This window comes from Cryptomeria japonica, chromosome 11 (assembly GCF_030272615.1).
Source record: "Cryptomeria japonica chromosome 11, Sugi_1.0, whole genome shotgun sequence".
NCBI lineage: Eukaryota > Viridiplantae > Streptophyta > Pinopsida > Cupressales > Cupressaceae > Cryptomeria > Cryptomeria japonica.
In genome coordinates, this window is record NC_081415.1 from 282,664,996 (window position 1) to 282,682,351 (window position 17,356).

Genomic DNA, 17,356 nt, shown 5'->3' on the forward strand with positions numbered 1-17,356 from the left:
TGGCAAGTCAGCGGTGTGAAAATTAATGATAGGCATTTTTTTTTGGTCAGAAACATTTTCTTTATTTCCTATATCCTCTCTTAGTGCGATAGCGGTTGTAAGTTTAGGCTGCTTAAAGCCTTTGTAATGCCTTTCTGACTGAACAAAAATTATTTCAGAGCATATGTGGTATTGTATTGGAGAATACGTGAGACTTTTTTTGGAGTATGAACATGGCATTCGCTGACAACACGTTTTTATCTATCGCATTTTTTTGAGTTTATGCCATGAGAATGTGTTGACTTATACATGCGATTCTATGTTGGAGACAAAAATATACGGTGGTGAGACTAAGAATCATTTTTTTTTAACTATCACGTTTTATTTCTTTGGCTATAAGACCTTTTTGAGAGCATGTCGTTGTGAAAAACGATATGAGTTGATTTGGGACATGCGATAATTGTTATTCACTGTGTGTGATGGTCATTTTGTTTGGTTGTAGAATATGATACAACAGTTCGACAATGGTGAGGTTTAAAAAGGATACTATCATGGTGCATTGTCAAAAAGTCACAGATCGGGAAAATTTTTTAAAGTCTTGCTTTAGTGATAGACATGACTTAGATGAATTGCTTATGTACAATTTGTCTAAAATGTTAGGAGTGACATACATGACTCAAATGAGTTGCTTAGGTACAATTTGCCCAAAATTTCAAAGGTGATGTGAATGCATTTGAAATGAGCTACACGTGTACAATCGACTCAAAATTCCAAAATGAGAACTGTGGTGGAGGTAAAAAATGTGCTTTTGGTCTAAAAAGCGCATAAGTGAATAGTGGAAAATGACACAATAATTCAAAAAGTGCTTAAATTAAAAGTGCAAAATGGTAGAACAAGTTAAAGTGCAGTTTAAAAAGTGAAAAATTGCATGATTGAATAGTGGACTATGTTAGAATAGGTCAAAAAGTGTGCTTTTCGTCTAAAAGTTGAAAGTAGAAAATAACATAATAGGTCAAAAAGTGCACTTTTGTTCTAAAAAGTGAAAAATCGCAGAAGTAAAAAGTGATGAAAGTGGCAAAAGCATGTAAATTGCACACTCTTGGCCACCACTGAATTACTAGAATGACAAAAGTGGTAAAAAGTGATGAAAGTGGCAAAAGCATGTAAAGTGCACATTCTTGGCCACTGCCGAATTACTAGAATGACAAAAGTGCTGAAAGTGGCAAAAAACATGCTTTTCGCTAAATAGTGTTAAATAACAAAAAATGGCATGGCGTGAATAAAAAATTGAAAAATAACATAAGACTCCCAAAGTATTGATTTTGGTCTGAAGTTAAAAAAAATAGAAAGAGGAGACAAAAAATGTCATAAAACAGGAACATCATTGCTGTTGGAAGAGAAAGCAATTTCTTCATAAAATAAAAATGACAATATGGGTCTTAAGAGATGAAAGGTTTTTTTTGGATAATTATATGGAACATCATTGCAAGTTTTTAGCTTGACCCAATTTCAAGATTTAAAAAAAGTAAAATGCAAGATTTGACCTATTTACAGTTAGGTGCCTACATAGAAGAATCTGTTAAGGAAATTGGATCAGAAGATACTAATATATAAATATATTATGTATAGTTGATATTCGCTGATCAATGCAATTGCCGTTGTGATTGATTGATTGACCAACAAAGATCAACTATATATATAAGTTGAATCGATGTAAATGTCAACAGTCACGTCTTTTGAATACCGACTATTTCCTAACAAACGACATAATAATAATATAGTCGCTGTTTTATAACCTGTCGGCATTAACCTGTCGGCATTAACTAATTGTAATAGGACTGTCACGATAGTTATCGTGACTGTTATACATGAACAGTCACGATAATACCGTGACTGTTTATGTATAACAATCACGATAGTATCGTGATACATAGTTAACTTATGAATTGTAGATTATACCATTCGATTAATATTTAGTGTTTTATATATATTATGATATATATATATATATATATTTTATGTATAACAATCACGATAGTATCGTGATACATAGTTAACTTATGAATTGTAGATTATACCATTCGATTAATATTTAGTGTTTTATATATATTATGATATATATATATATATATATATATATATATATATATATATATATATATATATATATATAACATAATTAATGATTGATATATTATATTAGTATATATATACTATAACTCATTATATATATATATATATATATATATATATATATATATATATATATATATATATATATATATATATATATATATATATATATATATAGTTTTACGTCATTTTCGTAAACACGAACGAACATATTTTAACACTCCCTCTTGAGAGAGAGTTTACCAAGTTTGTAGAATTTTCACATCAAAATATATGACTCAATTCAAAATGTCATATCATGATAATTTATCACTTATAACAATATACATATTTGAGATGTCCGGACCAATCCGGCTCAACCCCTTTCGGGAGTCTATCTTAAATAATTGTTAAACAAGTGATGATTTTGGTAACAAGATGTCCGGACCAATCCGGCTCAACCCCTTTCGGGAGTCTATCTTGAGACCTGGTTTCTATTGTCAGGATCGTCACCCTGAAATAGAAACAATAAACAGAAGATCGTCATCTTCGCACAAGTTTGAAATATTTCAAAGATTATATATATATATTTATGAATGAAATGTACATTAGTAGTTCATATTTTGATCAAACCAATTTTGTTCCTGAAGAATTCTATCTTCACCCTTGCAAGGGATTTAGTGAAGATATCAACATTTTGTTCCTCAGTGCTGATGTAGACTAGTTTAATAATTTTTCTGTCTACCATATCTCTCACATAGTGATATGGAATCTCTATGTGCTTTGACCGATTGTGAAAAACAGGATTTACAGAGAGCTTGATGCAACTCTGATTATCACAATGAATAATGGTAGGTAATAGAGGTTTACCAAATAAGTCAAAAAGTAATTTTCTTAACCATACTGCTTCTCTAGCTCCCATAGATGCAGCCATGTATTCTGCCTCTGTCGAACTCTGAGCTACAGCTGATTGCTTCCGACTAAACCAAGATATTACTGCGGAACCCAAATTGAAACAAACTCCTGTGGTACTCTTCCGATCAGTGGTACTTCCTGCCCAATCTGAGTCAGAATAACCTTGAAGTTGAATTTCAGTCTTGTCATATTTTAGTCCAAGATCACTTGTTCCTTTTAAATATCTCAAGATGTGTTTAGCTGCCACTAGATGAATATGTTTTGGTTCACACATGAAGTGACTTAGTACATTTGTGGCATAGCAAATGTCAGGACGTGTATTCACCAGATACATGAGGGATCCAGTTATCTGTCTGAAGAGTGTCACATCTGCAGGTTCTGAGTTTTCTGCTTCATCCTTTAATTTCTGAAGATTTGTCTCCATAGGAGTAGCAAGAGGTTTACAATCTACCATACCAAATCTGTTCAGAATATCAGAAATATATTTCTTTTGACTGAGGAGAATATGATCTTTGTTTTGAATAATTTCAAGACCTAGAAAGTAGTGTAGTAGGCCCATATCCTTCATATCAAATTCAGCTACTAGGTCCTTTTTACATTTATCTATTAGATTGTCTTCTCCTGTAATGAGTAAGTCATCAACATAGAGAACAAGGATTATCATGTCTCCTTTTTCAATTTTGAAGTATATATTAGGATCTGCAATATTTTTGGAGTACCCCAATTTGCTCAAATATTGATCTATTCTTTCATACCATGCTCTGGGAGCTTGTTTGAGTCCATAGAGTGCTTTCTTTAACTTGCATACGAATTTATTTTTGTCATGAGTGAGAAATCCTTCTGGTTGTTCAATGTAGACTTCTTCCTCAATCTTACCATTTAGGAATGCAGTTTTGACATCCATTTGATGTACTTTCCATCCTTTAGAGGCTGCAATTGCAAGTATGGTTCTGACAGATGTGTAACGAGCTACTGGAGCGAATGTTTCCTCATAGTCAATGCCTTCTTTCTGTGAAAATCCTCTAGCAACAAATCGGGCTTTATGTTTATCAATACTGCCATCTGGAGCATACTTGATTTTGAATAGCCATTTTGATGATACAACTGACTTATGTTTAGGTCTAGGGACAATATCCCATACATCATTTTTCATGATGGACTGATATTCTTCAACCATTGCTTCTCTCCAGGCTTGTTTTGATAATGCTTTCTCAACACTGACCGGTTCTGATTCTGATAGTTCAGTTAGAAGTGCAGTGTAACATTTTTGCGTTCTAGTTCTTTTGTTTTCTCTGGAGATTTGTGCTGGTTCCATATTGTTTTCTTCAAGCATTTTCCTAGCCCATAATGGTCTCTTTTTGTTGTTTACATTTTCTACACAAGAAGGTTCAGGATCAAGGATTGCGTTTTCGTTATTTGATAGTGTTGAATTCATATTTGAATTGTTATTCTCGCTTTCTTCCTCAAGTGATAAATCTTTCTCAAGATCAAACAAACTGTTGTCTTCATTATTAGTGGATGAGAAGTTTTCTTCAAATTTGACATCTCTGCTTATTTCTACTGATTTTTGATTAGGGATATAGATTCGATATCCTTTAGAGTCTTCACTGTAGCCTAGAAAAATACCTTTCTTACCAGAAGGTTCTAATTTGGTTCTTTTCTCTTTTGGTACATGTATATATACTGGACATCCAAATACTCTTAAATGACTGAGATCAGGTTTAACTCCTGTAAATACTTCTTCTGGTGTGGTATTTTCAAGTATTGCATGTGGACATCTGTTTTGAATATAAACTGCAGTGTTGGCAGCTTCTGCCCAGTATGATATATGAATATTATGATCATGCATCATAGCTTTTGCTGCTTCAATGATGGTTCTGTTCTTCCTTTCTGCTACTCCATTCTGTTGAGGGTTATAAGGTACAGTATACTCCCTCTTAATCCCAACAGATTTACAATAGTTTTTGAAGTTGTCAGATGTGAATTCCCCACCATTGTCTGACCTAAGAGTTTTGATTTTCTTATTGGTTTGATTTTCTACCAATGTTTTGAATTCTTGAAATTTGGCTAATACTTCACTTGACTCTTTAAGTTTTAAAAAATATATCCATGTTTTCCTTGAATAGTCATCCACAAAGATTAGATAATATAGTGCACCTGAAAAAGAAGGAGTGGACATGGGGCCACACATATCAGTGTGAATGAGTTCTAAAACACTATTCGTCTTGTGTTCACTTGTTGGAAAAGATCCTTTAATGTTCTTTCCTAATGCACATCCCTTACAAATGCTCAAGTGTTCAGATTTTAGAGAGGGTACCCCAGAGGTGATTTTATGCAAAGTAGGAAGAGCACTATATCCAATGTGTCCTAGTCTTTTGTGCCAAATTTCATTATTCTGTTGAACATTGTGATTTAGGGCTACTTTTTGTTCATTACATAGTTTGTATAAGCTTCCATCTCTGGACCCTATGTACATTGCATTTTTGATGTTTGTGTTTTTGGTCCAGAGAAGAACTTTTTCTTCATTAAATGTTACCCTATATCCTTGATCAGCTAACCCTGATATTGAGATTAGGTTTCTCTTTATTCCGGGCACATATAATACTTCTTTTAACTGTAGAGTGACTCCATCTCTTATCTGTATCAAACAGGTCCCAATTCCTTTTACCGGATAAGTGGAGTTGTCACCAATGGTTACTTCTTCTGTAGAGTTTCCAGAAAGGGTTTCGAACTGATCTTTGAATCCAGTGATATGTCTTGATGCACCGCTATCTATTATCCAAGTATTTTTATTGGAATTTAATTCACTTGCTAAGGCTAGATAAAAAAGAGAATTTTCTGTTCCTTTAGTTTCTGCTAAGGCTGCTTGAATTTTCTGTTTTTCTGGACAGTATTTGTGAATATGTCCAAATTTGTCACATTTATGACATTTTATTTTGGAGAGATCCCTTTTGAAGTGATGTTTTCCATTACTTGAATTGTTGAATTTTCTCTTCTTTTTCTGAGAAGTTTTAGTATGAAGGGCTTGTACTTCATTTTCATTTTTCGACCCTATTCCTCTGGATGCTAATCTCGATTCTTCTTGAGTACAATCATTCTTTAATTGTTCGAACCTAGGTAAAGGTGGTCTTGTACTTATGCACTGAATGAAGGTTTCCCGAGAGATGGGTAAACCCTTTAGGGCGATAAGTGTAAGTTCAGTATCTTCTATAGTATTTCCAATACAGAGAAGTTGATCTCTTATTTCAGATATCCTTAGGAAATAGGAGGTGATTGTTTCCCCTTTGTTCATTTTCATGTTGAGAAGTTGACTCTTCAATGTTAAGATTCTACTGGCATTGTTTATCTCGAATGTGTCTTGAATGATTTTAAACATTTCAAAGGCACTGGTAATTCTCGATATGCTCGGGAGGATAGAATCTTTCACTGAATCTATAATCAATTTCCTGGCTTTGTTGTTTCTCCTTTTCCATGTAGTTTTCTCAGTTTCTTCTTCCGGCATTTTCATATCCTTCTCAATATATTCCTCTAGTTCAAGTTCCATTAGAAGAGAAGTAAGTCTTGTCCTCCAAGATACAAAGTTTGAAGGACCTTCTAATCTATCTTCCATTCTCATACAGTGAGCCATAATTTAATTTATAATTTAAAATATTCTCAGCTATATGTTAGGTTTTATATATATATTTTCTTCTTTATATTCCTTACAGCTCTGATACCATGTTAAGGAAATTGGATCAGAAGATACTAATATATAAATATATTATGTATAGTTGATATTCGCTGATCAATGCAATTGCCGTTGTGATTGATTGATTGACCAACGAAGATCAACTATATATATAAGTTGAATCGATGTAAATGTCAACAGTCACGTCTTTTGAATACCGACTATTTCCTAACAAACGACATAATAATAATATAGTCGCTGTTTTATAACCTGTCGGCATTAACTAATTGTAATAGGACTGTCACGATAGTTATCGTGACTGTTATACATGAACAGTCACGATAATACCGTGACTGTTTATGTATAACAATCACGATAGTATCGTGATACATAGTTAACTTATGAATTGTAGATTATACCATTCGATTAATATTTAGTGTTTTATATATATTATGATATATATATACTCATTATATATATATATATATATATATATATAGTTTTACGTCATTTTCGTAAACACGAACGAACATATTTTAACAGAATCATGTTACAAAGCTAGAAGCATCGGGGAATATGCGGGGGTTATCATGCAGATCCTCAATGGGGAGCAGTAATAACCATATATGCCCCTGTCTGTGTTTGTGATTAGGATGGAAGGTAGTAGTACTCACTGCAGATAGCAGTGTTTGGATATGGTAGGTAATAGTAATCACTGCGGAAGCAGTTTTTGTGTATGGTCCTTCTTTAAGCAATACAAGGGTGCTATCCCCACAATGATAGCTCTTAACTTTAAAAAAAAAAAAGAAGCATCAGAGCCATTGAAACTTGAAAGGACGAGTGGAGGTTTCAGACGGGGCATTTTCAGCCATTGCTATTTATGACCTTCTAGAAGGATTATTTTAAGACTTCATACTTTCAGTTGAAATCTATTCGAAAATTTCTTTATTTTAGATTCTCTATTTCAGACAATTTTGTATGTAGAGCTTGCTTTGTGTGCAAGTGTTCTTTTTTCCTTTTTAAGCATAGAATTTTATTAGTTTTCTTTTGTATTTCTCTTGAATAAATTGCATTACGAGAATGCAAAACTATCGAAACACTTGTAAATAAGTGCTTTATACAATTAGGAAGCCAGCAGTTATTTTATACCCCTATTTGATGTTGAAATTTTTGTTCAAGCTGAATTGTGTCATCTTGTGTAAGTGGTTTTATGATTGCATGGAGTTTAATGCTTATTTCATGTTTTTTCTGGTTTCTACTTTTAGCTAGAAATCGTGAGCATGTGCTAGGTGCCATAGATTAGGTCATAACATTATAAGATCTTTTGTTTTGTGTGGAAGAGGTGTTTAGGCTTGTGCCCATACCTGGGAACAATGAGAAAAGTTATTTCCACAGTTAAAAATTCTAGGGTTTCAGTTTATGTTTTTGTTACAAGGGAGGCTCATCTTAGATTTAGAGGGTAGGTTTATCCTTACACACTGTTCCTTATTGGATTGCCTTGGAAGGGAGAAAATCATATGCTAACAAAATATATTGCTTATGCTTATCGTTCAAAGTTGTCCTCTATTTATTTGTCAAGATTTTATTTTCCAATTTTACCTCTGGTTCAATTGTTAGGAAGTGCTCAAACTGTATAGTAAAGAACTTCCAATGATGAGCTATGCTGCAAACACCGGAAAGGAGTCTCCATTTGTTGAAAGATGCGTCACTGGCGGGTATGTCTAATTGCGTTTTATTTTAGCATGCTAAGTATTTGTTATTTCTGTAAGATTACAATTCATTATGGAGAGTGTTTAGTTGGTTATTGCATGAGCATGCTTTCCAGAATTTATTTGCTTAGGTTTTACCATCTGTGGGTAGTTCAAATTTTCCTACACATAATTTACAGCTGGGCTTCGGTTTTGTCAAGCATATCCTGCCATATTCTATTAAACAGAATAACTGTTATCCAAATGATTTTTTTAATCTGACAGGAAGTACTGCACATTACTTCTGAAGTCTGATGCAATTCTGGGAAGTGAAGAGGTAATCTGACCTTTACAATTTACCAGTGCTGTAGTTCATAATTATTCCTTATCAATTTTTTTTAATTTTTATAATACCTGGGTTGCTAGATCTGGCATATTAATTTAAAAAAATAAAAATAAAAATTTCTTTCTGTTGTTTTTTGCTACAGCTAGAGCAGTTGTAAATTTAATCAAACTGTGGTTTGTCGTATGATCATTCATCTGGATTTATTGGGATTTGTTGCATAGCAAATGATCAAAGTATTTTCTTGTCAATTGAAGAAAAACCGACAGTGGATTTGGTTCTCATAACAGATATCAATTTTCTTGTCTGTAGGTGATAGCTGCAATAACTTATCAAATAATTCCTCCTGACACACAATATGCAGAGATTCCTCTTGCTTCTGTTAGTAAACCTTACCAACGTAAGGTATGTCTTTGCTATCCATGGCCCTGTCTACTCCTTTAAACATTAACCATGCATGATAAGTAGCAGATCTGCTATCTGGTGTAATTATTCCCAGGAAGAAATCGCTTGTGATGATCCACATACCCGCATTTTTGCGTTCTCAATAATTATTGCTATGAAACTTCTATGCATGAATTTGAAAAAGATGTTTAAGTATTAGCTTATGTTTTCTTATCTAGTATTGTTTAATAGACCTGCGGGTTTTAGTGTTAGATAAACTATATTCACATTACCTAATTTTAAGGATATCTTCTTTCCTTTCCTTGCAATTAAAAATAAGCGTCTGCTAGCTAATTTTACTATTCTAGAACTCAAGTCTAGATGCTGAATTGAAGTGCTAACCAAGCTAAATGGAATCACAAAGATTGTTTCAGTACAGGCGTGATTAATTTGTGACATATGAAGCACTGATGTTATAGTAGCAAAATAATTTTTTTTATGTACAACCACATTATATGGAGACATCTATGATATTCTTTGGTGTGAATTCCCCAAGAACTTGTTAAAATGCTTAGGACGGATAAAGCACTATTGTTATCAATAAAGGGAAGGCAAAATGAATAAGTTGACCAAGAAAATGATTAAGTAGTTGCAGAATTAACTAAGAAGTGGGCAAGAGCTGTTGCATTTTTGGTGAGATCTACTCTGGACAGGTACATTTCTGAATTTGCAGTGGAAGGATATACATGATTTGATGCTGTGCTTTACCAGTTTCTTGTAGGACATTGTGGTGAATTTCTTTGAAGACTTTCATCTTTGATCAAGATGATGCTGATTGAGAAAGGTGTTTTGCCTTTCCCCACTGAGATGGAGTAGTCCTATTGTGGGGGACAGGAATCCTACGTGATTGATGTTAGGGTGAAGGGATAAGGATGGACAGAAGATAAACACAAAGGAATAAAGTAAAGGGCAAAGAAAAACACTAGGAATATCATAAATGATGATATGAGTGGATTATTTAACTAGCCCATTGCAATTAAATAATAAAACAATGACAATCCCTAGTTGCTACAAAGACAAGGATTTTCATTCTGTTTTTTTCTTAGGTAAAGATGTACATGTAGCACAAGTAGAGGATACACAGAAGTTAGAATCCTTCTTGATATCTAAGGCTCTTTCGACAACTTTGATTTGCCCATTGGAACTAAAAAATAGAAACAATCACTAGTTTCTACAAATATAAGATTTTTCCTTTTGTTTTTCTTATGTTAAGTTGCATGAGGCATAGAAACAAACGATACACAAAAGTTGCCATCCCATTTAGCATTATTTACTATTTAGTATCTATGGAAATTCAATAAAAAATTTATAGCTTCATGCATGATTTAGTTTGAACTTTTTAAAACTTGAAAATGGGATGTTGAATGATCAACTAGAATTGCAAACATATCTCAAGGAGTTGGTGTTGATGTTCTCCCTCTTCCTCTCCTTTCCTCTGCCTTCTCTCTTTAAGTAGTTGCAAAATAGCATGGGATAGGGTTTCTAAAGGTTTTTAGGTTAGAGGGCCTTCATAGGCCCTTTTTAAGGTTTAGGTTTATGGTAGGACTTTTGTTTTTAGTTTATTGTTTCAAATCAAATTTAAAATGCTTTTTTCTTATGATGTTCAAGGCAGCCTTGTGTCTTTGGATGTTCTTCTAAAAGGGAGACACCACCCTGGGTGCTCAAGCATTAAGGATTGTGGGGGTATGTTTTGTCCCCATTGTGTTGGCCCCTAAAGTTCTCATTCTGAGGAATGCTTCTAAAATCCTAGGATACATCCCTATGGTACATTGCCTAAAACTCATAGAAATGTGAAATCTCCCTTCTTTCTCAATAGTAATACTAGTAACAATTGACCTTACCATTTTGATTCTCCCGTATGATAGACAATGCTTGCTTTCAACATTTCTAGTGGCCACCTCAGTAATACCCAATTTTTTTTTTCCAAATCGATAGTATGTCAATCAGTTTGTGTATATGCTGAAATGAAGAGTTTTTTTCTATTTTCTTGATTGAAATGATTTTGGAATTGTTTGTCTTCCATCATTTGGATTAACAAAATGCTTGCTCATTCATTCAAAAACGTAAGCATTTTCACAAACACATAGTTTATTGCAACAAGGGAAGATACAATGCAATTAGCAATTTGTTGTTCTTATGCAAAAACATTTGTTTTCTGAACTGAACATAATCTTCTTAACAGTACAGTCTGAAAGCTCACAAACTGCTAAGATTGGATAGGGAATTAGCTGCAAATTGGGCGATTAAATCAGATTTATATGTCTTTGTCAAGGTATGGTCAGCCAAGAGTAATCATTTAATTTAGATCATAATGTAGATATGGTCAGTCAGCATATAAAAAACTGTCTTGAATATGATGAAGCTGTCCATCTATGATCACAAACTCGCCTATTGATCATCACTAATTCATTAATGACATGGTGCAATCGGGTCAGATTTTGGACCTCGATTAGTAGCCTTTGGCCATTATAACCCTTGCAATTTATCTCCTCAATATCATGCTCTTCTCACGTTTGACATCAAGCTCTCCATCCCTTTGATATTAATGACAACAATCTTGCCAGCAATCTTGTCCATACGCCTTTGACATCAATGACAATATTTCTAACATAACATGCCTTCATCCAATAGCCAAAAATAGTGTAAACTTTGTGTACATTCAAGACGGGATAGAATTGAAGCTTTTCTTGTTCATGTTTCCTAATAGGTCTTTATGCAATTCAATGGATTTGTTTTTTTGTTATGCTTGCACAGTTTTGCACTCTTGTTTAGGCCTAACCTCACGAACATGATCTCTTGAATGCTTGCTCATGAAGGCAATGTCTCTATATGGTTGCCCACTATCTAGCTTGGGCTGCTTTTAATTTATTGGTGAGCGACATTTTCTTGTCTTGTTCCCTCAAGACTCTTGTCTTTACTTGGATAGTATTTTTTTTTTACATTGATGAGTGCTCAAATTTTGACAACTTATGCATCTTTTCCTTAATGTAGAAAAATTGCTTGATTTGCACATCAGCTACAGTCTTTTGTACCCACATCGTTAGTTGTCTTTGTATTGGTTGGTGGGTAGGCATTGGTGTTTTGTACTATGGGAAGTTTCCTTAAGAAATTTGTACCACTTAATCCTTAGCAAAAAATATATCTAATAACCCACCATCATTGACTACCTATGTTACTTGGTTTTCAGTCCTATCTAATGAAGGCGAATTCCCTTATAATAGTTTTTGTTCCACACTCCATGGTTTATAGTTATTTTCCTTATTGTTACGTTATAAATGTTAAATTCTTACATGCCTATGTATAAATGAGGCTGAATTTATAGAAAGAAGGGTTGAGTGTGAGGGCACAAAAATAGTCTTCTTTTTCTTTTATAAATACAAAGAAGTTCGATGTCCTCTTTATTTCCTTCAAAATTTTGTGAAAAGCATTTGTATCATAGCATGTGTGGGAGTTGCTTTTTCTTTAAGGAGAAAGATTTAAGTAAGTGTGTCATGCATGCTAGGTGTGTCACTTTACTTTTTATTAAAATAGTTCAAGCTTTAGAAGGGAAAAGAGGATGCTATATATGCTTTTGTTCCTTTAAGCGTAAAGGTTAAAATGCTCAAGGGATGTGTCAAGCACGTGAGTCTTTTTTATTTATTTAATATAAAACTTGCCTTGTGGTCAACAGCATGTTATGTGTACTTTTGCTCAAGAGGAAAAATGGATGAATAGCAAACATGATTAACAGACTTGGTGGGGAAGAAATTAGGAGTTTGCAATGCTGATGTATGAGATAAATGGTGACAATAATGAGGAAAGTCCAAAAAAGACATTTGACATTGAATGTTTGACTGCACTTCTAACAACAAAAAAGAAAGGTTTTGTACAATTATTATAACTAGTTGTTTGGGGGTTTAGATTGCAAGGGATGAAGAGAACTCCAAAATCTTAGGGTTAAAGAAAGACTACTGCAAAGTCCATTATATAATCCAATCAACTAGGCACCTTTATTGGATGATATAATTATGATCAAACTCATAAGTAGAGTGACAACATTATTTGACAAATGAATACACAATAATCACATAAATGACTGAACACGAACACAAGGATTCAACTTTTGTAGAGTTTGGAGTGGACTACTTGCAAATTTAAGCAAAAAGTTTTAGATAGTGCCCATTGCAATGTAATGGAAGATGAGTCCCATCCGAGAATGTTGGATGAGATGTCATCTTTGTAAAAATTCAAATTTGGAAGAGCCCCATCCATAGTGTACTCAACTTCCCATGCCTACCTTTAGGCTCATGGAATTTATCCAAAAAAATTATCGAGTGCTCTATTTTGAAACTTTGTAATGGCCCTTAATTGGGAATGCCCTAAATTTACCCTAATTCTCAATTTCCAAGTAAATCAGTGGCGTTAGAAGATACCTTTCACCTGATTGAAACCCCGCAAACAGATTAGAAACCATTTACGACAATAATTTCGATAAACAGATTATCATACTTAGATTTATGGCAGATTTATCAGTTCAATCACTAATGGCTCAGCTCCGAACCAGCTCTCATCACTTGAGATGTGAAACAGGTAGATGGAAGGTGCCTAAAGAGGAATGGGAGAAAAGAATATGCCTATTTTGTAACACTGGAGCAGTAGAGACGGAGCAGCATTTTGTCATGGAATGCCCGGCATACAGTGACATCCGTGTAATTTACGAAGACATTTTGAAAACGGACAATTTAAACACGCTTTCTAAGGAAACAAAAATCGAAAAAACGGCAAGTCTGCTGATTAAAATTCACTGCAGAAGAGCAGATCTCAAGAAGAGGTTACATACTGTTTAAGGTCCTATTACCCCGATTTTTTGGGGTGTGTGCTGTTCGTGGGTCCCATAGGCTGTTTTGGCCTCGTGGACGTTATTAAAATCCATCATTCATTCAATCAAAAAGAATTTAAATATGTTTGGAAGGCTCAACCATAGGAGAGCATGGGAGAAAGTGACTTTGATGGGGTGTCTTGGATCCTCTACCCTAGGCCCAAGAGCGGATATAACATCTGTCTTGGCCTCATGTGGCCCATGCCATCCATATGACATGGTCTACCCATTGAGGTGTCCACTTTCCGTTCCCCCTCAACTTGCCAACCATTTTCCTCTCCTTATGATTAGACTTCTTGTGTTGATTCACCATGATAGGGGAGAAGGTTACAACAGGGTGCCTTGGAAGCCCATCTCTCCTAAAGCCCAAAGGCAGCGCCCTCTGTACCCCCTTGGCCTCATGGGACTATCTGGTCCACACCTTGAGGTGGCGTACCTAGGAGAGTGCCCCATCACCGTACCCCTTTTGCAATCCTTATATCCTCTACCATGGCTGGAAGCATTCAAAACAAACTTAAGATTCCAGTATCATGCATATATTTTATATATAATAAATAAGTTGCAAAGAGTCATAAATCAGATGAAGTTAATCTTTACCTTGATATATGTATAACAGCAGTGTATAATTCTATCATTAGTGTGCAGAGGTATATTTATTAATGCAGCATTTATTCTGTTATGCACAAGGAAACTCATACCAAACAGTAATACTCTATTGAACTGCTGAATGTTTAATGTCTTGTAAAATATCAATCTGAATCCTTTGATCCCCTTCTACAATCCACATCCTCTTATTCTTATACCCCTCTTTATTGCTGGGAGGTTGTGTCTTTTTGGATGGACATCCCTTCTTGAAGGGTGGCATCGCTTTCTAGCTTAGCTGTTGCTTAACTATTGTCTTAATGAACTGTTTCAATAATTCAACCTCTCCCTAACAACATAGTAAATCTGCCCTTAACAACATTTCTTATACTTGACCCATAATTGATTACCAAGTGTGGAGATCACTGTTATGAGGAGCGAACCATAATATTCTTTCACTCCTTTGACTGGTTGAATACTGCAGGTTTTACGATTTTGAAATTGTGAAGTTTTAAATACTGTAAGACAATTTCAACAATGAGTTTGCTGTTCACCACATCTCAGTTCAAGGGTATGACAGTCCGTGTCATGTCCCTTCCTTGATCGCTATATATATATATATATATATATATATATATATAACATAAATAAAGTAATTATTATTACTCGATATGATAATTATCAACAAAAAATTATTTGAAATTAGTAATGCTATTATATTTATTTATTAAATATTATTTACAAATAATCTTTTGGTTTATATATAACCTTAAGCAATATAAATATATTGATAATCTTTAATAATAAATATATTGATTATCAATATATATAAACCTAAATATATAACCTAAAGATATAATGATTATTAAATATTTAATAAATTAGATCAAACACAAAAGCTGTGATTTCCTATTAGTTTTGGAATGGTTATGATTCATTTACTAATGATGCGATGCCTCCAACAAGTACGATTCCTCTTATATGGATAGAGACGATGTTTATTAAGGTGCTTATCAAACAAATAAATGATTATTCTAGTGGAATCGATCCTTTGTGAAAATAAAGGAAATAATTAATAAATGAGATATGTCTCTTCAAATGAAATATCTGCTCAAAGGGTACGACTCTTGAAAAGTTAAAGATTTAAATAGAAAACAAAATGGATGTGAGTGGGGTATAAGAAAAAAGGGTAAAAAGGCAGTTCTCTGAGTATATGGCTGTAAATTTATAAGTAAACGTATGCAGATTTAAATATGTATGCAGAAATGTAAAAGGGAACGGATCAGATCAGATCAGAATTGTTATTAGTTCCTGGCAGAAAACATTCTTGTTCTGGGTGGTATGTACGGTGATGTGCTTGATAGGTACGTCTAATATATGAAGTACGATAATATTCTTATGCAGAATTTTGATAATTATATAAATATTAATAATAATATAATAATTATAATTATTATAATAATAATTTCTGGAACCTGTTATATAATAAACCATATTACAGGTAATCAATAAATAGGTAGTTAATAAATATATAAATGATTTATAATATAATACAATTCATTTATCTTTTATTTAAATGTTCAAATCAGAATAAGGATAATATATTTGTATATATAATAATGATGTAAATTTGTAATATCAATAAGAACATATACACACACACACATATACATATATATCCATAATGTCTTAATCAGACAAATAACAATATTTGATTGTAAATCCGAAAGAGCTCATTAGATAATAAATAGTAAGAAGAATTATGAATGACAAAACTAATTCCCTACTATAGGGGGATGAACAATTTAATAATTGATAATCCAATTGAACTATGGAATATCCCTGATTTGGTTCATGTTAAGATGGAACTGTTTCCTAATCAATCTAGTTTAAGCCATAAGTATATGGAAATAGATTAATTATGATTAAAACATGTCTAAGCCTAGTAGGGGACATTACAGTCTGCCCTTCCCAAAATTGCTTGTCCTCAAGCAATGCCAATCTTTCAATATGTGGATCCCTAAACTAGCCCTTAGATCCTCTTTGTGATATATATGAGTTATAATCAATAGTTGGAATTGTCAAGGTTTAATTTAAGACAAGTTTTTTCTCATCAATTGTAGGCATGAGAACTGTTTTGGTTGGTCCTATGGATATCTTTTCAAGACAAAGCAAGGGCAAACTTCCCATATGTTTAGAAGCATGACACACATCCATGAATTTTTATCTTTTGGGTCCACTGTTATTATTCTCATAGACGAATCAAAAGTTTCTCTTTCATGATAGACCATTCAACAAATGCAACAAAAGCTAATAATTTGAAGTATTATAAGTAATAATTTTTGAGGGAATCTTTCTTCCATTTGTATAGCAAATCTTTCCATATAGCAAACTTGGGTACTTTCAAGTTTTTTATGTCCTATGCTGCATTCCCATCATATTGATGGGACATTCACCACATATCAAAAAGTATGCAATGTTTTTGTACCATTCCTCTATAGAACCTATAAAAAACTAATGGTAGCTTGAACTCGCTTTCAAAACTAGCTTTTGAATTTAATTTGTCTTCTTCATTAGCAAGTAGTTGACACAATGCTTTCCCTTGCACGAGCTTTATTGGACTTATAAAGATCATACTATTAAACAGTAGCTATCTAGTTGCCTTCTTTAGACACCAATTTTCTCCAAGTCAATATTGTCTTTATTGTTGAATTTGGGAACATAAAAACAATGTGAGGGTTCTTGATATAAAATTTAAATTGTTTTAC

General features: G+C 33.4%; 1 protein-coding gene across 1 annotated transcript in view; it reads left to right on the forward strand.

The window, feature by feature from the left end:
• Positions 1-17,356, forward strand: part of LOC131047481 (uncharacterized) — a 106,782-nt gene that overhangs the window by 66,655 nt on the left and 22,771 nt on the right. Inside the window, exons 5-7 of the mRNA XM_057981389.2 lie at positions 8,291-8,388; positions 8,647-8,698; positions 9,017-9,109. Of these exons, the coding sequence (XP_057837372.2) occupies positions 8,291-8,388; positions 8,647-8,698; positions 9,017-9,109 (243 nt within the window). The remainder of the gene's footprint in view (positions 1-8,290; positions 8,389-8,646; positions 8,699-9,016; positions 9,110-17,356) is intronic.